Consider the following 26,984-nt stretch of genomic DNA (forward strand, 5'->3'; position numbering starts at 1 on the left):
CGAAGACATCTAAAATGCCAGAGATGCGTTCCCGGATTGAATGGGTTTAACCCTGGCATAAAACCTGTACCTACAGTATTTTGGGCGAATTTTCAAAACATATTTTCTTTTTTTTACCCATTAAAGCATCTGTGTCATTTTAGATTTTAGCTTTATTATCGTCTCTGTCGGGGGGAAACCTCATTTGTGCAAAACTGTTACTGTCCAGGATTCAAATTTAAAGGTAGCAGATCTACAAGCTCAAAACGCGGCGCGAAGAGCTTGCAGATCTGCTATTTTTGATGCTTTTGTGTGACGCTGTAGTATGATCAGGGTATTCATTTACGAAAAAACACAAAAGGTTAAAATATGGACATGAGGTTTCTGCCCGATAGCAACAAGATATATAGCAACAGAGGTTTTGCAGAATTTTTAGAATTGGCCTCAGGTCTTAATGGGTTAAATAGCAAAAATTGCAGATCTACAAGCTCAAAGCTTGTATATCTTTTTTGACATTTGTTATACGACAAAATATATTGGGGTGGTTAAGGCTTATTTTGCAACTTATATTGGTAGTGTAGTTGTGTTTTTTTGCATGTGGCATAAAAACAAAAACAAAAATTCCCGATTGCATGATGATATGGTGGCACAAATTAAACGTATTCACATCAAAAATACATAAAGAAAATGAATGCATTTCATGGCTTTTGTGTTTCAAATTTGGGGGCTGGGTCACAACAAACATTATACAAATGTGGGGGGGAAAAACGACCACCTCTACTCCACGTACGAGAACCTATACTACAACACGGCCAAAGTCTCTCGGGTTACTGGCTCGTGGTAGTTATTCTGTGGAGCCGTCCTGCACCAAACGGTTCTTTTTGATTATTCGTGCCATTAACGGGTTTCTGACAGGCATCTCTTCTTGATAGGTAGATGTTAATAATCTTTATGAAATTAATTAAATCCTTTTTCTTTTCTTTTTGTTTTTGGTCCCCTTTCGTCTTCAACAATTTCCTCTTGGGTGTGCCTTAAAGAAAAAAGCTCTTAGGAAGAGTTTCTCTTTGAGATGATTACTTGCAGTCTGGGGCGGCAGGTTGGTTGGCCTGCGCTATGCGTTCTCTCTTCAAAGGAAGGGTGATCCAGCTCACTCACACATTCAGCATCAATCTTCAAGGCAGAGTGGTCATTTGTGAAACAAGTAGATTGGCCTCTGGAAACCTGTTGTGAGAGAGAAAGAATGAGAGGGAGGGTGGAGGGACGGGTGACAGGTAAGGAGATAAAACAACGTTCAATTTTACTTGAACCGTTCTTCATAAGAGCAATTACATCACGTCTGGTGTTCAACCGCCCCAAGTTCTCCCACACAACTATCCTTCTCCGTTCTCTACACTGGCTCCCCGTAGCGGCTCGCATCCAGTTCAAAACCCTGGTGCTAGCCTATAGGGCAGTGAAAGGAACAGCTCCTTCTGTCCGACCACTTCGGTCTGCCACCTCGGGGCGACTGATTGCCTCGTCACTCAAGGGTCCTTCTGGCCGATCCACACGGTCACAACTTTTTTCTGTTCTGGCCCACAGTGGTGGAATGAACTTCCCACTGATGTCAGGACAGCAGAGTCACTGCCCATATTTCGCCACAGGCTGAAAACCAACCTCTTCAGGAAACACTAACCTTCCTCTCTGCCTGGCCTACTTGTTGTTAACTAGTTGTACGCTTGTTTTATTGTTGTATTGTTTATTGGATCTTGTTTAGTCGATACACTTATTTGTTTTAGCTCCTGCTCATTTGATTTTGCTATTTTGTCTCATCTGTTTAAGGAAATAGGAAGCTGATATATTGCACTTTTACCGTAGCACTAGGTATACTCTTGGTTGCTTGTTTTTTGCAGGAAATGCACTTAAGACTTCTGGTGATTAGTAGTTTTCGTTCCCTACCTATGTTGAATACACTTATTGTAAGTCGCTTTGGATAAAAGCGTCTGCTAAATGACTGTAATGTAATATAAACAAGCACTGAAAATAATGGATAAAAAAAAATTAAATGGCACAATTACATAATTCTTAGGAAATACAGCATGCTTAGTTTTGACAGTTTTATTGAAGCAGGTCTTGAGGCATCTGCAGACCTTTGGCCTCTGTGAGCGGAGGAGGTGGAAAAGTTCCATTGTTGGGGTGAGAAGCGTACCTGATGATACTAAAGGGCCTTGGGCTGACAGTGTTCTTTAGTAGACAAGACTCGATTGATGGTAGAGAAGAGCCTACGATATGCTGAGCCGTTTACACCACCCTCTGCAGTGAACTCCGCTCCCAAGCAGTACAATTTACATACCAAACTGTCAGTGTTGTTTTTAGTTTTAGAAATAGTGTTTTGAATGAAATACCAATATAGTTTTAGTCATATTTTAGTCATCTGAAATGTTAGTTTTTGGTAGTTTTCTCTAGTTTTAGTTGACTACCAGTACCTACCATAAGATTTTAGTCGACTAAATCCACAGTTGATTTAGCCAACTAAAATGTATTTTGGCGGTGCCTTGATGGCATTGAAATGCGTGATTTAATGTATACTCTGCAATGTGCCGAAAATAGCAGATCTACAAGCTCACAACGTGTCGTGCTGCGACACGTTGTGAGCTTGTAGATCAGCTATTTTCGGAGAGTGACACCTGCACACAACCAGGAATAAAATGACTTGTCATAGTTCTAATGGATCTCTTGTCCTCTAGTTAGTCTCTCCCTAACATTTTAGACAAGTTTTATTTGTTGACGAAATTGTCAGTATGTTTAGTCATAGTTTTAGTCATCGTAGCATAGTTTTTAATTCTGTTTTTGTCTATGAAAAAAGTTAGTCGACGAACATTTCTCCGTCACAGTTTCAGTCGACGGAATTAACACTTTCAATACTTTTCAGAACTTTCAATGGTACAGCGGGGTAAACGTTTTCCAGAGTGCCTTTACAGTATATTGAACACTTTACTGGGATAGAATCTACAATGGTGCACAGCCTTCATCATTTGGCAGAGACAAGCCTCTCTCCCTGTAGACAGCAGGCTCTCTCAAATGCTTCCGCCCATCTGAAGCACTGTAAATCTGCAGAAAATAAAAGGCCCACTTTCCGTCGTGCCTTTTCAGTGGCGTAAGCTTGCTGCTGCTCTGCAGAAATGAATTAGTTGAATGCTGTGACTGATAAACGGTCATTTGGTTGTTATTGAGGGATGTGCGTGACTGCCCCAAATCTAAGTTGATTATTCTTTCTGCTGTTTCCAGTTCAAATCTGCTGCTGGGCAAGGAACGGCAAAAAAGGAGGCAAAGAAAAAAAAGGCAGTTTGAGAAATTGCTTAAACTGATGATGTACTTTACAAGTGTATCAGTACAGGGTGCTCGGGTGGCAGAGTGCAGGGTTCCCACGCATTTTTAACAATGAATTTCCTAAACTTTCCCCCAAATTTTCCAGAATATATAACCCAATTTCCAGGCCTATATAACCCTTCAGCAGGGAGTGTTGGGCGGGAGGAGTAGGACGAAGGTTCTACGTCCTCCTGGTGGGGGCTCCTCACTCGCAGGTGAGTCGGCCAGTGGCGTGCACAGACATTTTGAGGGGCAGGTGCTCAAGTAAATTATACTTTTCTTTGTTTACTTAGTCTGCTCTTTTTTCCCTCTACACCTATACCTCTTTGCCAAAAATAGCTGATCTACAAGCTCACTACGCCAAGCTTGTAGATCTGCTATTTTTGGCTAAAGTTCTCCTCAGAAAAGGGATGCTAGGTTTCAAGTGGTTATGGTAAAAAGAAAAATCATATCACACAAAGATTTGGCGGACCCCCTGTAGTAACTCTGAGGACCCCCTAGGGGTCCCGGACCCCCTGTTGAAGACCCCTGCTGTAAACAAAAAAAAAAAAAAACTTTTTTTACCTTTTTTTCAAAAGGGCACTTCTGGTCAAGAGGGCAAAGGGCGGTTTTACCCGCGGGTGCCGCGGGTAAAACCGCAGTTTGGGTGGATTTTGGGTCAATCAAATATAATTATTAATTAATATTGGATAAACCGCGGGTGAAATAATGCGGGAATTAAATTAATGATATCTATCTATAGGCCTATTATAGCTTTTAAAAAGCACAAAATTTCACCGTGTATGCGTTTGTAGTATTTTAATATTACGTCATTTTTACACCAGGCACAAATTAGCCGATACTGCACGTTGCTTGGCAGGCAGCCAGTGTTGCCAGGTTGCCTGGCAGGAAAATAACAATTATTTGGTGCGGATCTATAAATAGGATGATATAATTACCGCGGATGGATAATGAACTTGTAAACGCGTATTTGAGTGACAAAAAACCCCATCCGCGCATCTCTAGTAGCCTGACAACGCGTTGCGGGTTCGAGTCCCGAGCCCGACGGCCTTTGTTGCATGTCAATACCCATCTCTCCCGCCGTTTCCTGTCAGCCTACAGTCCTATGCATAAAGGCCATCCATCCATATCCATAAAAAAAGGTATCTTTCAAACATTGTGTGGGGAGGAATTCATTGGCATTAACGACTAATTGGGTAGACAAAAGGGGTAAAAAGCTAAAAAAGAAAGAAAGGAAAACAAGTGTATCAGTACAGTGTGTGTGTGTTTGTGCGCATTACCTCGTAATCTACACTCTGGCGTCCCGATCAGCTCATAGCTTGAGAAGCCTACTTCAGATGTGAGGTACACCGAGAACTGCTCAGGTTTGAGGCGGATGCTGTGGTAATTCCTGAAGATGGTCTCCTGCAGAGTGAGTGAGGAAACACAGGTATTAATATGCATGGGAACATAAAACATACACAATGTTAGTTCCATCACACCAAAGACGGAACACAATCGGTTGATTGGTCCATTAAAATGCTCTGAAAATGCACACGGCCGGGCCCACCCACCTGACCACTTAACACCGCAGCCTTGAGGCTTTCGATATTTTCAAGTGAGCCCTGATGCAGAAAGATTGGGAACCACTGATATACACAGTATTTCCAAAGATGGTTGATTTAGAAAGTTGGCTTGACTCCACACACACACACACACACACACACACACACACACACACACACACACACACACACACACACACACACACACACACACACACACACACACACACACACACACACACACTGACCGAGAGAGAACAGTCAAGCAGCAACAGGACAACACAGACGTTACACAAGCCCTTGCAGAAGTTGAGGCACACAAACTGATCTAGCTCTGTTTATAAACGATTTACTTAGGAATTATGTTCAATATGAGCGGGTGGCTTAAAGGGTAAGACCACTTTGGTAGAGGTTTGGGTTGTGTAGTTACCTTGCCATGATTTAACTCCAAAAGTGGGCAAGAAATCAAAAATAATTGCTCCATTGATTAGAAATTGATAATTCAAAATATGCTCCTCATTGACTTACATTATACGCTGAAACAGCTCTCAAAGTCACTCTTTTAGCACATAAATCAACGCAAACAAAGTTGATTCAGACAATATAGAACATCACCAAACCCAGTACTGTTTTTTTTTTTTATAAAAATGTCAACTTCCTGTTGATTTTGCCATTTTTAATAAGTAGAAAACCTGGACTGGATCCGCGGATCCGGATCCAGATCTTCAAATAGTCAAATCAACAGGAAGTTGACATTTTTATTAAAAAAACAAACAGTACTGGGTTTGGTGATGTTCTATATTGTCTGAATCAGCTATGTTTACATTCATTTATGTGCTAAAAGAGTGACTTTGAGAGCTGTTTTATCCTTACAATGTAAGTCAATGAGGAGCATATTTTGAATTATCAATTTCTAATCAATGGAGCAATTATTTTTGATTTCTTGCCCACCTTTGGAGTTACATCATGGCAAGGTAACAACACAACCCAAACCTCTACCAAAGTGGTCTTACCCTTTAAAAGAGCCATTTTGGCTGTTTTTGTTAGTCCGAGAGCAAGAGGGTACAAATACATGGACCACGGGTCCATTTGGTTCTATCTGTTCCCTTGCGGAGTTAAATTTAGATCGCAATGAATGTAACTGTTACCGTACAGGGACTCCGAGGAGATCATTCTCACAGACAGACAACCAGAGCAGTTACCAACACAGTTTGACAATCCCTGGACTAAAGAATGGTTCAGAAGCTGGGTTCACGTTCACTCTCCCATTGGAATGCATAGACCAGGGTTTCTCAAAGTGGGTGCCGTGATGCAAGTCTAAATCTAAGTTCTAAGTTTAACAACTTAGAACCTCTGTACTTAGTACTTGCACTGTACTTGGTGTGTTCTTTTTCAATCTACACCAAATCTCTTCGCCTAAAAATAGCCGATCTACAAGCTCACAACGTGTCGCGTTGCGACACGTTGTGAGCTTGTAGATCTGCTATTTTTGGCTATAATGTTCCACCCAAAATAGGGATACTAGTTATTTTCAATCTGTCATAATGGAAACAGATATTCTGTCATGTTTTCCTCGTGACATACTGTATTTTGGGGGGAAATATTTACATATTTGCGTACCGTAATGTGACATAAATGTAAGGTGCTACAAAGTAACAATGTAATTCAGGGGTGCCATGGATGAAAGCATTATTTATAGGGGTGCCCCGAGCCAAAAATGTTTGAGAACCCCTGGCATAGACTACTCCAACCTGCTTCCAGTCTCCGGGGAAAAAAAAGCGGCCACCTACTTCACGCAGATACGGGAAGTAAACCGGAGATGGCACGTCTTTCTTTCTTTTCTTTTTTTGTCTTGGGGTATTTCCATTACAGAGGGCGCTGGAATGAAACTGAGTGGAGTTTTGTTTGTTTTGATTTGAGGTTCTCCTCATGGGAGGAGGAGGGAGAGGACCGGCTGTGTTGTGTGCCGTCTTTCACAACTACCTGCTAAGCAGCCACGTCAAGAATCACAGTCAGAAAGTGGACAACTGAACAATAATTATTTTAACATATTCTATGTTGAAGGCTGTCAAAAGTGCTAGTTCACCCAAAAAATGACTTATTTTCTATCAATTACACACCCCATGAAGCATTGAATTCATGGAGATTTTGTCGCATTCCTGAGCCAATAATTTGATGACCGGCGGGAAGAAGCGTCTGATAGGAGACTCAAAGAGTTTACTTTGTGTCTCCTACCGGAGACTCCACCGGTCATTCAATTATTGGCTCAGCAATGCGACAAAAAACTAAAAATATCCATGAATTCACCGGCATGACACCTTGAAGTTTGTAGATAGGCTATTTTTTAGACACTAGCACGGAACCAAATATAAAATCAAGCCTTTACACCGTCCTCTCTCTCAGTACAGACCTGCAAACGTACCTGGGGTGAAATTGTTCCCAAACCAATTCCCTGTAGGTCTGGGTCATGGTGGTATGACTGTGTACTCTGGTATAGCAGCCTGACAGACCTCACGGCTGAACATGTTTGTATGAACCCAAGTCCTCCTAATGTGCCATTTGTGAAACAGTATGAAATGACCCCCCCCCCCCCACACACACTAGCGCTGATTCCTAAACAACACAATTTGTAAAATTATGATGTTCTGTAAGAAATCATGGCTTGAGGCTTTAACAGTTTATTTTATATGAAATATCCAAGACTATTAATATTTTTATGAAACGCTCTGCATACCCAATAGAAAGACTTGGTAGAAGCAGCCTCTCTAGAATCCGTGCTGCATATTACACCAACTGGAAATTGGCCAATGTTGTGGTGTGAGAGGAAAAGCAATGGGGTCAGAAATCAGCAAGGGTTCATCCTGGAATCTAGATGAGATATCTGGAGTGGAAATTTGTGCAAGAGTATAAGGTCATGGGGGTCAATCAAATCCAGGGGAGCGTGAATGCACACAACAACAAGTTTCATTGGCAATCTGCCCATTAGATTTTTGAGATACTGTACGTATCTTGTGGGGAGGTGGGAAGTTTGGCCTAATGGTGACACTAGAGCAGTGGCTCTCAAAGTGGGGTACGGGGACCCCCATGGGTCCTTGAGGGAGTTCCAGGGGGTCCCCAGCTAAATGATAGACAGTTAGGAACCAAATGGACCCTTATTGTTCTGTAACTCATAGACAGTGTACAGTGTACATTTGTACACTCTCAGAGTTAAATTAACAATGATTTTACAATATAAATTGTGGTCCCAGAGATAGAAATGTCACTAAATGGGGGTCCGTAGCCTAATGAATGCATTTCAAACTGGGGGTCCTTGAAATTAAAATGGTTGAGAATCACTGCTAGAGCCGTAAAAATCTTCTCTTATGGGGGTCCCTGGCATATGTTTTCAAATGGGGGTACGCGGGCCGATAAGTGTCAATTTGGGGGTACTTGACTTAAAAAAGTTTGAGAATCACTGGACTAGGTGCCCTCATCTGTGGTTCATGAAGGCGCACAGAAAAATGCCCATGTCCAGTTTGTAGTTTTCAAAATATGTTGTTTGCATGGAATAAAGCAAACATAAAATCTAGGGATGCACCGAATGGAAAATTCTTGGCCGAAAGCAAATACAGAATATAGGAAACAGTTGGCCGAATAACCAAATATGTTTATCTAAAAAAATATATATATATATATATTTAAAAAAAATGTTGTACCATTGCTGTCATGGCTGTGCCTCTGTTGTAGAGCTACATGCTTATGGCAAAACTTATAATCACTATGGGTCCATATTGAGATCGGTTATAAAATATATATACATTCGGTATTTGGCGTTAAAATCTATTCGGCCGAATATGCTTTTTTTTGGCCATATTCGGCCGAATATATTTGGTGGCCGAATATTCGGTGCATCCCTAATAAAATCTCATGACTGAACCACTTTGTCTGTGATTTATCTGTCATTTGTAGACTGAGAGAACGAGAGCAATCCATGGTCTCGAAGGGCGGATCCAAACCCAGGCGCCCGGAGCAGGCGCGTCCTCCGAATGCTTCACCAATCTATGTCCCCGCCTCCCCTCCCCTCCTCCCCCCGGTCTGTGCACGGAGCAGGCTGACGTCACCAAATTTAGAGCGACGCCCCTCTGCACTCTGGTTGGTTAGGAGTTAACAAGGTCCTAAGACCATCGTTCCTGCACCGTTCGCCCAGACGTTTTTCTTTTGAAACAAAAAAAAAGGCTGGGTTTCCGAGGCTAGTCATTTGTGACTGGTGGCGTTAAAAAAATAACGCAGTATGTAAGATGACAATGTTTCGGTATTATCACTCTAAAAACCTATGTTGCTGCTGTTCTAAATACAGCCGACAGTTGAAGAAATCTCAGTTTCAGGCTTCAACCTTTTGCTTTTATGAAATATCCGAGAGAGACCATTCATTGTTTCATGGAAGATGCTTCTGTTCTGAACATGTATTCCATTGCTAGTTTGACCACTTCAAATACTCCTTCATCTTGAAATGACTAATAACTTAAAAAATAGCAAATGTACGAGCTCACAACACGTCGCAGTTGCGACGTGTTGTGAGCTCGTAGATCTGCTATTTTCAGTGCATGTGACATGCTTCCATAAAGAAGACATGCTGACTTCCATCTATGGAATCTGAATGACATGAAATCAGTCGTTGACGACTGAGAACGTTTAATCCATGTGTTTGGCACATAGACTGTATAAAGGAGATAGACAAAGTGACGCCCCCCAGACTCTACAGACCGTAAATGAAGCCTATTTTTCAACCATTTCAAATCCGCCATCTTTAATATGTGCCAAAAAGCAACCGGAAATCAATTGCTAAATGAATGTTATTGGTTGGGTAGCTTGTCAATCAAGAGCGGGGGCGGGGAATGAATGCTGTTGGTTGCGTGGCTTGTCAATCAATTCATCCCGCCCCTCCTAGAGCACACCCTACTTTGTCAATTTTAAAATAAATGGGACCATAATTTACCAAAACGCATATTATGATGATTGAAAGGAGACTTTAAACTAGCGACTGGAAGCATATAGTATTTATGACCATGTTTATTAAAATGTAAGAAAATCAAGTCTTAAGTTTGTCAAAAACCCATCCACTTGCATTGAGAACAATTATTTCTGACACCAAAGTGGCGAACAGACAGACAGAGGGACTGACTGACCTAGCGACCGACATAGCCATCCAGAGAGCCCTGACTGCCAGAGGGGCTAAAAATACTGTGATAGTGAAGTGAGGAAGCTGTGCTGGATTCCCTACATCCTCAGGCCAGGCCAACCAGCTACATTTGAATATCAACCCCCCCACTCCCAACCACCCCCACCCCTCCGCCACCCGGACTCCAGCTGCGCTATATAAATAGCACCTTCCACCTTAACTCATTAAGACCGGGAACGCATCTGTGTCATTTTATAGATTTCTTTGGCTATCAAAAAAATAGCAGATATACAAGCTCATAGCACGGCACAGAGTGGCGCACTACAAGCTTGTAGATCTGCTATTTTTGAAATATATATATATTTTTAAAGGGAACATTGTAACTCAAATCTTCGCTTCAAGGGGGTCCCTGGAATTCAATATTTTGAGATGGGGGGGTCCGCGGCCAAATACATATCATTTTGGGTGGTCCTTGACATGAAAATGCTTGAGCACCACTGATATTATAGCAACATACGTTTTTCAGAAGACATTTGTAGAATCCTCAGAAGCAAAGATTTGAGTTACAAATGTTTGCTTTAAAAAGATATATATTCAAAGATTTGCACAAATGTTCACGACTTTTCAAAAATAGCAGTTCTACAAGCTTGTAGCGCGGAACTCGAAGAAATCTAAAAATGACACAGATTCTTTCCTGGTCTAAATGGATTAAAAGCACCTTCATCACCAAGCTCCCACATTCTGACAAGAAAAACCTGTGAGAAAAATGCATTCCTGTTTGACATTATTATTACTCGTAGAGTTGCCAGGTTTAGAACATTTAGTGAGAAATAAACATTTAGTGAGAACTAAATGTTCTGTGAGAACTACATGTTCTCACTAAAGGTAGAGTGGAAAGCAGTGGAAAGCAACGTTATTCCTACTTAAACCTGTCATCTACCGTTAGCTTATACATTAACATTATCCTTGGTTGGTAACATAGTCTACAAACTAAAGGGCAGATCCTCTATGTTGATTTGTATCACATAAGTATCCAAACTTTTTGGCAAGATGGAAGTTACATTCCAAGAGCGATGATGCCCACAGGTGTGTTTGATCCCCCCAAGATGACATTTTTTAGTCATGTGGAGTCATGTGTATTTTAATACCCTTCGGTTTCCACTTATCGTTAGGATTGTCTAGATTCTAGAACTTTTCCCTTGTCAAGGGCAAGTCATGTATTTGGCCGGGGATCCCCACATCTGAAAATATTTAGTGCCAGACCTCCCATGTATCATTTGGGTTGTTAAAAACATATTCAAAATTGGTAAATTCTTTGAAAAAAAATCTACAAAGATGTATAAGGTCACAACGTGTCGTATTGCGATACGTTGTGAGCGTGTACATCAGCCATTTTCCATATATCTGATGTACAATAGGGTTGAAGTGGTTAAACAGATTTTTATGCTACGCTATTACAAACTCATTTTACTGGGGAACCCCTGTAACCCCCTCCTCAACGATCCCCCCGATGTGACTTTTAAAGGACACTTTCAACCTATCTTCATATAATAGGTCCACTAATACTCATGATAAAATGGTGTCATTTTTTTCTACTGGGTCTGTGTCTCATAGGTGGGCTGTGGACAGTTCAGAAACCCACTTACCAGTGACATCATCGTTAAGCAGGACTTTTTTCCCCCAACAAGATTTCACATTTTGTATTTAGATTTGTATTAACGTGAGAACAATGGCTTCTATTATTGCATTGCAACTTTCCAGGAATAGAAAGCCTGTAGTTTCTATTAGCTTGGATTCCCCATCGATGATGTCACTGGTAGACAGGATTCAGAAGTGTCCAAAGCCCTCCTCTGAGCCACAGACCGAGTAGAAAAAAATGGTACCATTATATCGTGAGCATTAGTGAGGACCAATTATATGAAGATAGGTTGAAAATGGGTGAAGTCGTCCCTTAAGAACCATTACAGACTTCATAATCATGTACCTTCCTTTGTGTGACTTGGAGACAGAAAGGGAGTTGAGAGACATGCACCAGTTTGCTCCTCTTAGAGACATAGCTTGTAAGCAGCCTTGTTCCTACAGCAGGGGTCTTCAACAGGGGGTCCGGGACCCCTAGGGGGTCCTCAGAGTTACGATAAGCGGGGGCCGCCAAATCTGTGCGATAGGAACCTTTTCTTTTTTTAAACGACCCCTGTCCTACAGAAAAGTCCAGTACCCGCCCATAAGCGCCATACTGGGGAAGCAAATGAGGTCACCAAACCTTTCTAAATTGGCCAACTATGGTGCTAACGCGTGGGTGAGACAGAGGGAGAGACGACAAAGCATGCAGAGGTAATCTCGGTTCCAGTTGGCCGAATGACAGCAAACTGCTGTTGTGTGTGTGTGTGTCTGTCTGTGTACGCGTGTGTGTCTGTGCGCGCGTGCACAAGTGTACGTGGGAGGATTCTCCCTAGGAAAAATTATACTGAAATACGAGCGATAGGGCTGGCAACAGACACTCCCCCTTCATCCAAGATAAAAGAAACAATTACAATTTTGCATCTACAAGATTCATGAGGATGGCTTAAAAGCAACACTGGCTAAAGAAATAACCGTAGGAGAACAGTCTCTTCCATTATTTTGTTCTACATTCTCTCGTTGAGAAAAAGAGCGACAAGCTCACAGCGCTTCATGTTGCAACGGGTTGTCAGCTTGCAGATCAGCTATTTTTGCCAAAGTGGTTTGGTGAATACTTGCATAGACATGCAAGTATTAAGATGTAAGATATGTGTTAAAACCATTTTTTTTATCATGACAAACTACATAAATATCTACTTTTACTAAATTCCTGGCATTTGTATTTACAAAAATGTACAGGAATATCATTATCAGAAGAAGAGGACTAGTGAAAACATTGTTGAAAGGTGCTCCTTGGTTCAAAAGGGGAAGACCCATTAGGACCTGAAGCCGATTCTACAACTGTCTTCTAAATCCCAATAGTTTTCTAAAAAGCGTTTCTTTTCAGTGGTTCTCAAACTTTTTCATAATTGTCAAGGACCCCCAAAATTATATGTATTTGGCCGCGGACCCCCCCACCTCAAAATATTTTGTTCCAGGGACCCGCCAGAAGCAAAGATTTGAGTTAAAAATGTTCGCTTTAAAACTACATATATGTTCAAAGATTTGCACATTTTCACAATTATTCAAAAATAGCAGATCTACAAGCTCATAGCGCGGCACTTGGTGCCGCGCTATGAGCTTGTAGATCTGCTATTTTTGAATAGCCAAAGTGAAAAATAATGTTTTTTTTTGCTCAAATCAAAAAAGGACACAGAAGCGTTCCAGGTCTTAATGGGTTAAAGTCAAAAGGACAACGACACCAAGACGCTCTACACAACAGCTTAATAATAGGCTAGTTCATCATAGAACAATAAAAAAACACATGTTTCAGCCCCAAATGACCTTCTTCATGGCAAAGTCCATCTAAGGCTGAAACATGTCTAGGCATGTTTATCTAAGGCTGAAACGTCAGCATGTCTAGGCATGTTTTTTTTGTTTTATGATGAACTAAGCCTTTTTATTAAAGCTATTGCTTTGATGAGTGCCTCGGCATCTTTTTTCTTTTATGATTATGATTGCTTGATCACTTATGTCTTCAACATGTCCTCAGAGTTACTAAAGTGGGCCACCAAATATTTGTGTGATAGGATATATTATTTTACATTAACCACTTGCACCCTAGCGTCCCTATTCTGAGGAGAACTTTAGTCAAAAATTGCAGATCTACAAGCTTGTAAATAGGTCATTTTCAGCAAAGAGATTTGGTGCAGACTGCAGAGGGGGGGGGGGGGGGGGGGGAATCAGACTAAGTACAGTGAAAGGTCATGTTTTCTAAGTATTGACTGTTTGCAGGTAGGGTAAGTGATGTTTTTTTGTTTAAAACAAAGGGTTTTGTTAAAAGGTTATAGCTCTATATTCTGATAGTACTCATTGCTATTGAGTGTTTGTTCAGTAACAGGAGTCTCCCTGTCTCTCAAACTCTTTGATAGACAGAAAATACATTTTCAGGTAGGTGACACCATTTCAGCCAATCAGGAGAGAGTACCCATTCATCAGCTTAATTTTTAAGAAATTATCATTGCTACAGAGCGTTTGTTGGGTCACAGGGGTCTCTCCAGCTCTTTAGTAAACAGAATATAGTACATTTACAGGTATAGGTGACAAACTTTAAGCCAATCAGGAGAACACACTGACAAATGCATTTTCTGTTTAATAAAGAGCTGGAGAGACATGGAGACTCCTTTTACTGAACAAACACTCTATAGCAATGAATACTATCAGAATATAGAGCTATTTAACACTTATTTTAACCAAAGCAAATCAATTACCCTACCTTTAAGTAAAATATCTTGAGTACTTCTTCCACCACTGTCTAAAACCTTGAAGACCCCTGTCATAATTGTGTTATATGTTTTTTTTTTCCTAGTGATTCTTACGGTGAGTTTCTTCCTCCGGGCGTAGCTCTCCCAGGGCTGTGGCTCTAGGATGAACAGGCCTCCAGGACGCAGGTGTCTGTAAACGCGGTGGAAGAGGCGCTTGAGCCCGCCGTCGCCCCAGTTCAGGTGGATCCACTTGGTGACGCTCATGCACATGATCACGTCGTACTCAGGCCTCTGCGTCAGCAGCAGAGAGTCGTTCTCCAGCACGTAGTTGGCCTTGAGAAAAGGACAGGAGACAAAGAGATGGTTGAGAGAGAGATGGATGGGTGGGTGGGTATCATGCATTGCAAGACTAGGGAGCAGTGTTGATTTTGACAGCACATTTTGTCATAGTGTTTTGAATGAAATTCCATTGAGTTTTAGTCATATTTCAGTCATCTGAAATGTTTTACTGTTAGTCTAGTTTTAGTCGACTAAATTTATAGTTGATTTAGTCGACTAAAATGTATGTTGGCGGTGCCTTGATGCCGTCGTAATGGCTGATTTTACACTTGGTTGTATGCTGAAAATAGCAGATCTACAAGCTCACAACACGTATTTTCAGAGCGCAGCACCTGAGCGCAACCAAACATAAAATGACTCGTCTTAGTTCTACTGGATCTCTCTCGCTGTAGATCGGCTAGTTTCTACTACTTTTGGGAGCGAAAATAGATCGAAAAAGTAATCGATTGACTAATCGCGAAGAAAACCAATCGATAGCTGCAGCTCTATTGCAGAAAATGTGTCCCTTTGTCTTCAATCGCAGGGGCCAACAGGACAGCTGAAAGGGACAGACATGGCATATAGACACGGCACAGAGGGGTGCTAAGCCAAGATTCAATCCTAAAGGAAAAAGACAACGGTGGGTCTAAAGAAAAGGGTCAAACAAAAACCTTTTTCAAACTGCCATCCTTGCATCAGGACTATTATTAATGTCTTGAAATGCACAGAGATTGTTCAGTCTACACTGAAATCGTAAAATAAGCAGAAAAGAGATTATTTGTGCCTAGACAGCAGTCCTTTAATAATTAACACACATCTTGTCTCAAGAACTTCAGCTCAGACTTTGTTGACACTTCAGCAAGTTCACCAAGTTTCCCAAGTTTTTTGTAGGATTGCAGAGAGCAGTAAACTAGCCTAGGAATTGCGTTTCATTGAATATCATATCATTTCATACATTTCATCATCAGGTGCCATAGGTCATAGCAGATACTGTGCACATCAGAGTGTTGACAGAAGGCATTCTTTGCTGCTCAAGGACACTTTCAGCCAGGGACACACTGACTGTTATAAATGACGGTTTAACCTGTGATGATGATTTACGGAGGTGGTCTGTCTTGGTCAACACGACTGGACAGACAAAGGTGAATGGCGAATGAGGACAATGTACCAAGCACAAGGAATGGAATGACGTGATGCATGCTAGAAACACAAAATTGATTAGCTAGTCTGATATATTATTGCGCTTTAAATATTATTCTTAAGGCTGGTTATATTTAGACCTGGAACACCTATACGTCACGTTGTTAAAAAGAGGGGAAAAAAGGAAGCCCTGCAGGGATCCGTCAGTGCCTCTGATAGGTGGGAACATAAAAGGATTTTATCCTTTAAGAAGTGCTGCTTGATTGCGAAAAGGTGTGGACTGCAGACTTGCAAAGAAAATAATTCCAAGGCACTCAGTCTTTGGTGAAAAAATGTAGGATTTATTTTGAGCAAGGCAACAAATTATGACCAACGCGTATCCACCTAGAAGGTCTTCATCAGGGTCTGTCTGAAGACCCTGATGAAGACCTTGGTCGATACGCGTTAATTTGCATAATTTGTTGCCTTGCTCAAAATAAATCCTATTGTAGTCTTGGATATCTGCTATGTTCTGCATGCGACACAGTCATACGACTGTGGCAATCAGGCATTAGATGCGAGACTCAGCAGTGGAAAGACTCAGAGAGTTGAAACGGATCGATGGACATGAAACAAGTGTAAAAGTGAACTTGTATAATACTCCAAAAGGTGAGGAGATTGTTGGCAAAATGTTACACAACGTCCATCATATCGAAGTGGTTTGTTTGGATATCTCAAAAGTGACACACGCAGCACAAAGCGGTCAGCAATGTCAGTCAGTTGGCGCAACAAGACTTGAGAAACACAATAAAATGTTTTCCATTTCTGGCTTTACCCCATTAAGACCTGGAACGCATCTGTGTCACTTTTTGATTTGAGCTTAAAAGCATTATTTTACACTTTGGCTATTCAAAAATAGCAGATCTACAAGCTCATAGCGCGGCACCGAGTGCCGAGCTACGAGCTTGTAGATCTGCTATTTTTGAAAAATTATGAAAATGTGTGCAAATCTTTGAATATATATTGTTTTAAAGTGAACATTTTTAACTCCAATCTTTGCTTCTGGGGGGGTCCCTGGAACAAAATATTTTGAGATGGGGGTCGGCGGCCAAATAAATATAATTTTGGGGGTCCTTGACATGAAAAAAGTTTGAGAACCACTGATATAGAAACATACGTTTTTTTAAAAAAACGGTTAGGATTTAGAAGACATTTTGTAGAATCGGTCTCAGGTCTTAATGGGTTAAAGTTCCCTGAGGTCCAAGAATATAGTTATCAATGGAAAGCGAGCGCAGTTTCACCCTTTATATTGGGAATACACGATCCCTAAGTACAGTGGAGAAAGACGGATTAAATTGCAGGACTCCAGGTATATGAACTCAAACTGTCTGCACTGACTGTCTGTGAAGAGTGCTGTGGAAAGATCCACATTGATTAACTTGTCTTTGAGTTAACTGTAGCTATCCTCTCCCTCCACCTCTAGCCTTGTGAGGTGTGTTTACATTTAGATGTTATTCAATATATTCTATCACAAAATATGTTGTAAACCAAGCCCTGCCGGTTTGCACAGTTAAATGTACACTGTTGTAATTGTATTTATGTTAATACATATTCTATAGTTTAACCCAGTGATTCCTTTTCAATTTCAAGGATCCCCTATTTGATATAAGCTGATATTTCATATTTGATATATGATATATGATTATTACTTCTGGGACCCCATGTAAAATCCTCATTCAGTGTAACCCTGAGAATGTACACATGGAACCAAATGGGACCGCAGGTGCATTTGGTTCCATTTGTACACACTTATTGTTACAGACCCATAAATTTCCATTTTGTTCCATGTGTACACTCTCAGAGTAACAGATCCATAAGGGTCCATGTGTTTCCATTTGTACACTCTCAGTAACAGACCCATAAGGGACCCATAAGGGCCTCGGGCGACTGATTGCCTCGTCACTCTAGGGTCCTTCTGGCCGACCTACACGGTCACAACTTTTTTCTGTTCTGGCCCCACAGTGGTGGAATGACCTCCCCACTGATGTCAGGACAGCAGAGCCACTGCCCATCTTTCGCCACAGGCTGAAAACCCACCTCTTCAGGAAACACTACTCTTCCTCTTTGCCTGGCCTACTTGTTGTTAACTAGTTGTACAAACTGCTTTTTTTTTTTTCATTGGATCTTGTTTAGTCGATACACTTATTTGTTAAGCTCTTGCTCATTTGATTTTGCTATTTTGTCTCATCTGTTTATGAAAGTAGGTAGCTGATATATTGCACTTTTACCTTAGCGCTAGGTATACTGTACTCTTAGTTAGTTGTTTTAGAAGAGAATGCACTTAATACTTCTGGTGATTTGTAGTTGTCTTGCCTACCTATGTTGAATGCACTTATTGTAAGTCGCTTTGGATAAAAGCGTCTGCTAAATGTCTGTAATGTTCATGTGTTTCCATTTGTACACTCTCAGTAACAGACCTATAAGGGTCCATTTGGTTCCCAATTATCAATCATTGACCTGTGGATTCCCTGGGAGAACCAATGCATAATGAACCCTCTGGTTTCTTAAAGGATGACTTCACCCATTTTCAAACTATCTTCTAATGCTCATGATAATAATGGTACCATTTCTGTCTACTCTGCCTGTGTCTCAGAGGAGGGTTGTGGACGGTTCAGAATCCCGCCTGCCAGTGACATCATCGATGGGGAATCCAAGATGTAGAAACTGGAGGTTTTCTATTCCTGGAAGGTTAGCATGCTATAATAATGGAAGCCATTGTTCTTGCATTAATAAAAATCTAAATACATTTTTTTAAATCTTGTTTGAAACACACAGACCGGGTAGAGTAGAAAGAAATGGTACCATATTATCAAGATCATTAGTGAGGACGAATTACCGTATATGAAGATATGTAGAAAATGGTTGAAGTTGTCCTTTAGCCATTTAGTCACTATCAGGATAGTCCTCAAACTGGCAGCAGCATTATAAAATTATACATTATATAATAATATAAACATGATATCAAATATAATATCGATCAATATGGAAAAACATCCATGCTATTTCGCCTAGCCCTACTAAAATGGACGGGGAGAACATACATTTGAATTCATTCAATCATCTGCCCATCTTTACTCACAACGCATCGCGTCTGCTCACAACGCATCGCGTTGTGAGCTTGTAGATCGGCTATTTTCAGCATGCAACAAAGTGTAAAATCAGCCTTTACAACGCCATCAAGGCACCGCCAAAATACATTTTAGTCGACTAAATCAACTGTAGATTTAGTCGACTATAATCTTATGATATTTAGTCGACTAAAACTAGACAAAAACTAAAACATTTCAGATGACTAAAATATGACTAAAACTAAATGGTATTTTATTCAAAAGACTATGACTAAATAGAAATTCGCTGTCAAAATCGACTCATACTTAAAACGGTCTTTTCACACAGGAAGCAGATCTTTTTCACACAGGAAGCGACTAACTAGTAACACAGAGCGACGTCTACAAATGCGTCTAGGCCTGTCTCAATTATTACATAATTGTCTAATCGCAAATTTATTTTTGCATAATCGTCATAATCGTTTCGATGCGGAAAGATTTTCACACATTTTCAAATACTAAAAAAAAGCAGAAATAGTATATCTACAAGCTTACAATGTGTGACGCGTTGTAAGCTTTTTTCTGCTTTGTTTTTTACATGTATTAAAATGATCAAATATGTCTATAATTTCTTTGTATATTTCAGTTATTTGTCATTTCTGGCCTGTGCAATATGTTATTACGAAGCTTAAAAAGGCAAACATAAATTAAAGTTGTATTCATATGTTCCAATGTTCAATACCATCGCAATTATTTCAGTGACAATTAATTGGCAACTTATATTTGTAATCGTGACAGGCCTACACAACATGACGCGCCGTTGCAAGCTTGTAGATGGGACTATTTTCACCACGCAACACCATTGTACGATGGAAGTATAAATAGGGCTGAAGTCAAGTGGTTGTAAAGAAATCTGGTATAAAAAGCTGTGTCCCCTGAAGGTCCACATTCAATATCTCAATTATCTTTTTTTTCTCCTCTCTCTTTGTGTCAGTGGTGATGCAGGCAGCTTGTGGTGGGAAAAAAGGTTCATTTCAGTGAACGAACAATTTTGTTCACGTTCACGGCAATGATTCGTTCACGTTCTCGTTCAGTAGCGCTATTTTCTAGCGTTCAAAATTTACTTGAGTAAAAGTACAAAGGTATTGGCATCAAAATATACTTAAAGCACCAAAAGTTCAAGTGCTAACATATTTGAAAATAGCCGATCTACAAGCTCACAACGCGTCGCATCGCGACGCGTTGTGAGCTTGTAGATCTGCTATTTTCGAATAGCCTAGGTATAAAATAGGGCTAAAGTGGTTAATGTATGTTTTATAATGTGTGTAAAACATCATCTCGGGAGTGTTTTTTTTTTCACGTCGCGCGTCAACGTAACAGTTTCAGAAAGCGAACAAGCTCGTTCACGTTCGCGGGCAAATGAACTAGTTCTTTTGAACGAATCGATCGTGAACGACACATCCCTACAGGCAGCCCCTACCTTGATGAAGGACACATTGGAGGGGAACTCCCCCGGGCGTACAGTGGGCGTCTCCGTCAGCGGAGGCGCTGCTATGGGCCCCCTGGAGATCTGGAGGGACACGGGAAATGAGAAGTTAGGGGCCCGGGACACTACGGCGGCCACGGTGGCAGCGGCAGGCGCTTTTTCACAGTTCTCCACCTCCTGCTGCTGCTGCTCCATTTGCTCCTCCTCTGTCTGGATTCCCGTCTTCGGAGGAGGAGGAGGCTCTCTCTCGTCCGTGGGACGACAGGAGTCGACGACAGCGGCACTACTCTGGGCCTCCTCCACGGGGGGGCCGGCCTTTCCTCTCTCTGTTGGCCCGACGGCGTTCCCATTTTCAGCTGTGCTGCTGCTGCTGCCGAGGCGCTTGTCCTGGTTTTCTTCTCTGCCTGTGAGAGAGTAGTAGTATAGGCCCCGTCACAGTTATTACACAATCACAATTATTATCGGTCATTGTCAGTCGTTTCTCTGTATATTTAACTTATTTGTGATATCTTCCCCTATGCGGTTTGTGTTTACAAAAGCCTAAAAAGCCAAAAAGAAATGTAGCTTTCAATTATGTGTTCCAAACGTTCAATGACAAAATACATTTATAGTCGCAATTATTTGTATGACAATTATTAGTAATATTTCATGATTTAGATTCAGTGGTTTTCATCCAGTGGTCCGGGGACCACCAGTGGTCCTTGATGGGGTTCCAGGTGGTCCCCAGCTAAATGATGGAGAGTTGGTAACCAAATGCACCCTTATAGATAGATCTTTAACTCTTGAGAGTGTAAAATGAATCATTTTACGCTCTCTAGAGTTAAATTATTGTTAAACATCTGCATTACTTAATTAAAGAATTGTTATTGTTTTCCTGTTATCTCTCCTATGGTACCACATCAATACAGCATGGAATTGTGGACAAAATCGTATCAAACGACAACGAAATATTCTAAGTCTTGGGTCTGAGAGTCTAATCTCATCAAACGGTGGTTCCGTGGCTCAAATGGCGAATAAATAATGGACCTTGAAATGAAAAGGGTTGAAAACCACTGATCTAGACCAGTGGTTCTCAACCTTTTCAGGCCGTGACACCCCCACAATAAATCATATTTGAGTTAAGGCATTTATTTTAGTTTGACTCGGTTCCACAGATAAATATTGTGAAAAAAAGCAGATATACAAGCTCACAACACCTCGGGCGGTGTGAGCTTGTAGATCTGCTATTTTCACCTAATTTTGCCTCTTGCTTATATAAAAGTCCTTAAATTGTCACGTTACTGTCATCTGGAGACCCACAGGTTGAGAACCACTGTTTCTGACAGCCCTTTACCTGCGAGAGTCTCCTTCCCGTTCGCCTCCTCTCTCTTTGTGCTCTTCTTCTCCTCCTGCGTCATCGGCGGCGGCGGGACGTGTCTGGCCTCCTGAGTGTGCATCTCAGACAGATAGTGTCTGATGTTCTTGCGGGCCATGTATATCAGGTTCTGGTCGATGTCCAGGCCCAGAATGTGGGCCGGCTTTAGTGCTTTGGCGATATAGAGAGTCAGGTGGCCCGAGTTGCAGCCCAAGTCCAGCACGTCTTTGCCCTCGAACCAGTGCCGGCGGAGCGCGCGTACCCGGGAGTCCTCGTTGGCGCCCGGGTTGCGGTAGCCGTAATACTTGTTGTAGTTCCCGTACTGGAACACCTTCTGCGGCTGCTTCTGCTGCTGCTTCTGCTGTGGCTGCCGACCCCCGCTCCGGGGCCCGCCGGGCCGTGGCGTGTGGAAGGACGACTGCTGAGAGCTCGTCTTCCACGACCCTGCTGCCGCTCCAGCGCCAGAAGAACGGTGGTGGTGGTTCCCACTTCCAGGCCCTCCTCCTCCTCCTCCTCCTCCTCCTCCTCCTGGCGGCTTCCCCACCGGGGGAGCAGAAGAGGACGACGACGATGAGACCCTACTGGGGGGCTCCATCTTCCCGGAGTTGCGTCTGCGTTTGCGCCTGCCGCCGCCGCTCGAGTGCTGGTGCTGCTGGTTGGTCGCGGACGAAGAGGAGTCATCGGTGCTTTGCGCGCGGACGTGCGGAGTGGACAACACGGACGCTACCGCCTCCTCCCTGCTGCCGCTGCCGCCGCTGGTGGTGGTCCGTTCAGCTTCCTTGCCGCCGTGGGAATCCCCCGGGACCCTGGGAGGAAGGGCGCCGGATCCTTTGGGGTGGTCCTCCGGCGCTGCTGCTGCCGCCGGGCAGGAGGCCGACGACGTACTTATAGGCACCGAGGCGCCGGCGGCGTTCGCTCTCACCTCGCTGTGTCTCCTCCTCAAGTCCGCGAACTCAATGTGCATGGCCGCGATGCCACCCCCACCGCCTCCTCCTCCTCCTCCACCACCGTGATGCCGGTTGCGATGGCGCCTCCTTCCTCCGCTCCTGAAAAGTAGTCACAATTATTACATAATCATCTAATCGCAATTATTTGAGATAATCGCTTTTTTTTTTGCATATTCGTCATTATCGTTTCCATGTTGAAATGTTTTTTATAAGGAAGCCTAAAAGGCTTCATATGTTCCAATGTTCAATAGCCAAACACACAATTAAATAATTTAATCGCAATTATTTGAGTGACAACTTAAGGTAGGGTAAGTGATGATACTTTGGTTAAAATAAGTGTTAAATAGCTCTATATTGTGATAGTACTCATTGCTATAGAGTGTTTGTTCAGTAAAAGGAGTCTCACATGTCTCTCCAGCTCTTTATTAAACAAAAGGCATTTTCAGTGCTCTCTCCTGATTGGATTAAATGTTGTCACCTACCTGAAAATGTATTTATATTCTGTTTTACCCCTGTGACGGAACAAACGCTCTGTAGCAATGATTACTATCAGAATATACTACTTTAACCTTTTAACAAAAAAATACCAAATAATATCACTTACCCTACCTTTAAATCGTTAATCGCAATTATTTGAGTGAAAATTAATCGTCAACTTAAATGTGTAATGGTGACAGTGACAGCCCTACCTGAAAGGCCCCGCCACGAACCCTCTGCCCGCGATGCCGCTGTTGAGGTTGAGCGGGTCGGTGATGTCCCGGGGAATAAGGATCTCCACCGGGTCTCGGCCCTTGTTGGGCAGCGGGGAGGACTTGGGCGTCTCGGCGTTGATGGTGCGGCTCACCTCCTCGTCCAGCAGGCTGTTGAGGTTCAGCGGGTCGAAGATGTTGCCGCCCAGCAGGAAGTTGCTGGGCAGCACCGAGTCGCTCTCGGAGTTGGCCCGCCGCCGCCTCTTGCCGCCGCCGGAGGCCGGGTGTTTGAAGCCGAAGTTCGACGTGTTGCGGCGCTTGCTCAGTTTCTGCTGATGTTGCTGCTGCTGCTGTTGTTTGGGATGAGTGAAGCTGTTCCTGCGGTAGATGTAGTTCTCGTTCCCTCTGGCCTTCTGCCCGACGACGTTCTCAGAGTTGGTACGGGCGTCGTCGGAGGCGGGGCGGGTGTGATTTTTTTCCGTCAACGAGGATAACACGGGACAGGGCGCTGCCGGATCTACGGGGGTGACCAAGGGGGCGACCAAAGGGCCGACCAACGGGGGTTCTGTCATCATGGACATGTTGCTATTGCGTTCGGGTTCGGCACGTTGCGGGGGTTGCAGAGACGGAGTCGGATTGGTCTCCGTCGAACCGCCCGTCTTCACGGTGTCTTCACCAACAGACATCTCCATCGCTTTTGGACGCCGCCGATACAGACATGGAAGCCACTATGGATCTGAAACAAGAAACACAGACGATGAGTCATTATTAGATGGTAAAAAGTTTTACATCTGTGGGCTGGCCGCACACAATTCATCAAAGATGGTTGACAATCGTGATTTTGTGTTTCACTATTATGTAGTCACAAAATGTGGCAGTGAGTTAATATCATCTCAGCACAAGTACATAAACTTTAATATAACCAGAACACTGTACAACCCTTATCTACATCCATTAGGCTCAGAGAGGCCACCGTTACATATTTGGAGATGGAGTATGTTACCGAACTACCATAATAATAAGCACAAAGAGCTACATAATTATGTTTTCCCACCAAAAAAAAACATTAACTGTTATTATTACAACAACTGTTCAATCCAGGTGCCTGCATTACCAATACTGGTGAATATTAATCCTGACAAAGATACACTAAAATAATCCAGACACTGGATTATCATCATAACCGTGCATTAACCCTATCAGGTTATACGCAGTTATGATTAATAAATATAAGCAAACTGTGCTGCAAAGTCAACCATTTTACACATGGCCATGTCACTCATTCACAATTTTTTCAATGATAATAGCACAGATCTACAAGCTCACACAACATGTGAGCTTGTAGATCTGGGATGTTTTGGGAGGGGAAAAAAATATATGAATGAATAAAAGTATAAAGTACAATCAGGGCATTATAGGTGATTCAGAGCTTCTGAGTTCAGTTGTGCTTTTATTTTCTCCGCCCCCTTCACAACAAGCGCGAGCGCGCGCGCGCACATACACACACACACACACACACACACACACACACACACACACACACACCGTATACACGGCTATAAGCTAACCATGCTAGTTAGCAACTTAGCATTGAGGCTAACCACTGTAGCTAACCCCTGCACACACACACACACACACACACACACAGCGGAGTGGAGCAGCCTGGTCCAGCGGGCCAGAAGGAGCACAACGTCGGCTGAACGTTCAGCCTCATGTCGGTGTTTCTCTGCTTTCCTCCAGGAACTAAAACACTATTATTACACTAAATAAACACATAAACAAACCAACATGCCTCTACACACACCACAACAACAACAACACACACCAACATAAAATGGACTCGACTTATTTACATGTGTGTGTATGTACACACTGAGTCACACACTATCAACAGAGTCAACACACATTAATAAAGTCTGTTTCTTATCTTTTACCTTTAAAGACAATGACCTATGACAAACACTCCCAAAAATAATGACGTCATTTCAACTGGCTTAAAAAAGTTGGAAATACGTCATTTTTGTCGAGCTAAAATTAAAGGACTTTTTTTTTTTTTTAATACAAAAGTATATAAATATAAAAAGAATAAAGTCTCTCATACCTCACACACAGTCTGGTGTCCTCCTTCTTCCTCTACCAGCCATGGACTAGTGCCTGTCTGTCTGTCTGTCTGTCTGTCTCTTTGCCTGTCTGTGTGTCTCTCTCTCTCTGTGTACAGAGTGTGTGTGTAGCTGTGTGCACACTGTTGTGTGGTTGTGCAGTGTGTGTGTGACAGGCAGGGTGCTAACACTAATGTTAGCACATCAATGTACGTCAATACACGGAGATGAATAACTATGGTGTGTGTGAGACTCAGGGAGTGTGTGTGTGCTGTGAGAGACTCTGAGTGTGTGACTGTGAGTGTGTGTGTGTGCCGTGGTGTAAATGTGTAACGATATGGAGGGAGGGAGGCTTCCTTTCCTTTCCTTTCCTTCCTTCCTTCCTCCCTTACTTCCTTTCCTTCCTTCCTTCCGCTGTCTGACTGTCTCTCTCTCTCTCTCTCTCTCTCTCTCTCTCTCTCTCTCTCTCTCTCTCTCTCTCTCTCTCCTTTCAAGCTCTATCTCTCTCTCTCTCTCTCTCTCTCTCTCTCTCTCTCTCTCGCTCTCTCTCTCTCAACGTCCACTTGAATCAACTCACAACAGCAGAGAAGAGAGAGCTTGATAGAGAGAGCGAGAGAGAGAGAGAGAGAGAGAGAGAGAGAGAGACACTAGAGCTGAATGTATCTCACTCGTCATCAGCAGGTACTACTTCATATACGAAAAGGCAAGAGGCAGAATCCTGAAATTAGGAGATCTACAAGCTCACAACGCGTATCTTCCGTAACGCGTGGTGGGCTTGTAGATCTGCATTTTTTTTAGTGAGGCGGGCATGGCGTCGCATCCGCCTCCCGTTCTGTTTTTGTCTGGGGCTCAATTTGCTCTGCTGGTTGCAGATCCGGTTTGGAGCGGATACGGAAACGCCCTGTATGTGCCCATGTGTGTGAATGTGGAACTTACCGGATACAGTAGGCGGGCTCTAGACCGGATGTGAGCTTTAACCCTTTAAGGCCGGGAAGGGAACGCATGTGTGTCATTTTAAGATTTCTTTGGCTATTCAAAAATAGCAGATCTACAAGCTCATAGCTATGAGCTTGTAGATCTGCTATTTTTTAGAAAAATCCTGAAAATTTGTGCAAATCTTTTATATACATTTTTAACTCAAATCGTTGCTTCTGGCGGGGGTCCCTGGAACAAAATATTTTTAGATGGGAGGGGGTCCGCGGTCAAATACATATTATTTTGGGGGTCCTTGACATGAAAAAAGTTTGAAAACCATTGAAAATATAGCAACATCAAGTAAAAAAATAAATACAAAAAAAACTTTAAGAAAAAAAAGCCTGTTAGGATTTAGAAGACATTTGTAAAATCCCCAGAAGCAAGGATTTGAGTCAAAAAAATAAAAAGTATATATATATTCAAACTAAAGATTTGCACACATAAAAAAAAAAAAATAGCAGATCTACAAGCTCGTAGAGCTTAAAATGACACAGATGCGTTCC

At 42.4% G+C, this 26,984-nt stretch overlaps 1 protein-coding gene across 2 annotated transcripts; it reads right to left on the reverse strand.

The window, feature by feature from the left end:
• On the reverse strand, positions 1-25,890 carry mepcea (methylphosphate capping enzyme a). Of its 2 annotated transcripts, XM_084074797.1 has the most exons (8): positions 25,509-25,890; positions 23,408-24,143; positions 21,751-22,817; positions 20,592-20,821; positions 20,412-20,501; positions 14,502-14,720; positions 4,605-4,728; positions 1-1,200 (listed from the first exon to the last, which is right to left on the reverse strand). In XM_084074797.1, the coding sequence occupies exons 2-8, from the start codon at positions 24,097-24,099 to the stop codon at positions 1,166-1,168; spliced, it is 2,457 nt and encodes an 818-aa protein (XP_083930923.1). In that variant the 5' UTR covers positions 24,100-24,143; positions 25,509-25,890; the 3' UTR covers positions 1-1,165. The 2 variants fall into 2 exon arrangements, with proteins under 2 accessions (XP_083930923.1, XP_083930922.1); XM_084074796.1 differs by having other exon boundaries at positions 20,412-20,821.
• Positions 25,891-26,984: the final 1,094 nt, after the last annotated feature.

Source organism: Gymnoscopelus microlampas (assembly GCF_963454915.1).
Source record: "Gymnoscopelus microlampas genome assembly, chromosome: 12".
In the NCBI taxonomy this organism is placed as follows: Eukaryota; Metazoa; Chordata; class Actinopteri; order Myctophiformes; family Myctophidae; genus Gymnoscopelus; species Gymnoscopelus microlampas.

Excerpts from the sequence above, each read along its gene's own strand:
- mepcea (XM_084074796.1), bottom strand. The coding sequence starts at position 24,099 with ATGGAGATGTCTGTTGGTGAAGACACCGTGAAGACGGGCGGTTCGACG. Across the intron at positions 22,818-23,407 it reads TTCGTGGCGGGGCCTTTCAG|GAGCGGAGGAAGGAGGCGCC; the intron begins GTAGGGCTGTCA and ends ACTACTTTTCAG. Across the intron at positions 1,201-4,604 it reads GCCAGAGTGTAGATTACGAG|GTTTCCAGAGGCCAATCTAC; the intron begins GTAATGCGCACA and ends CTCTCACAACAG.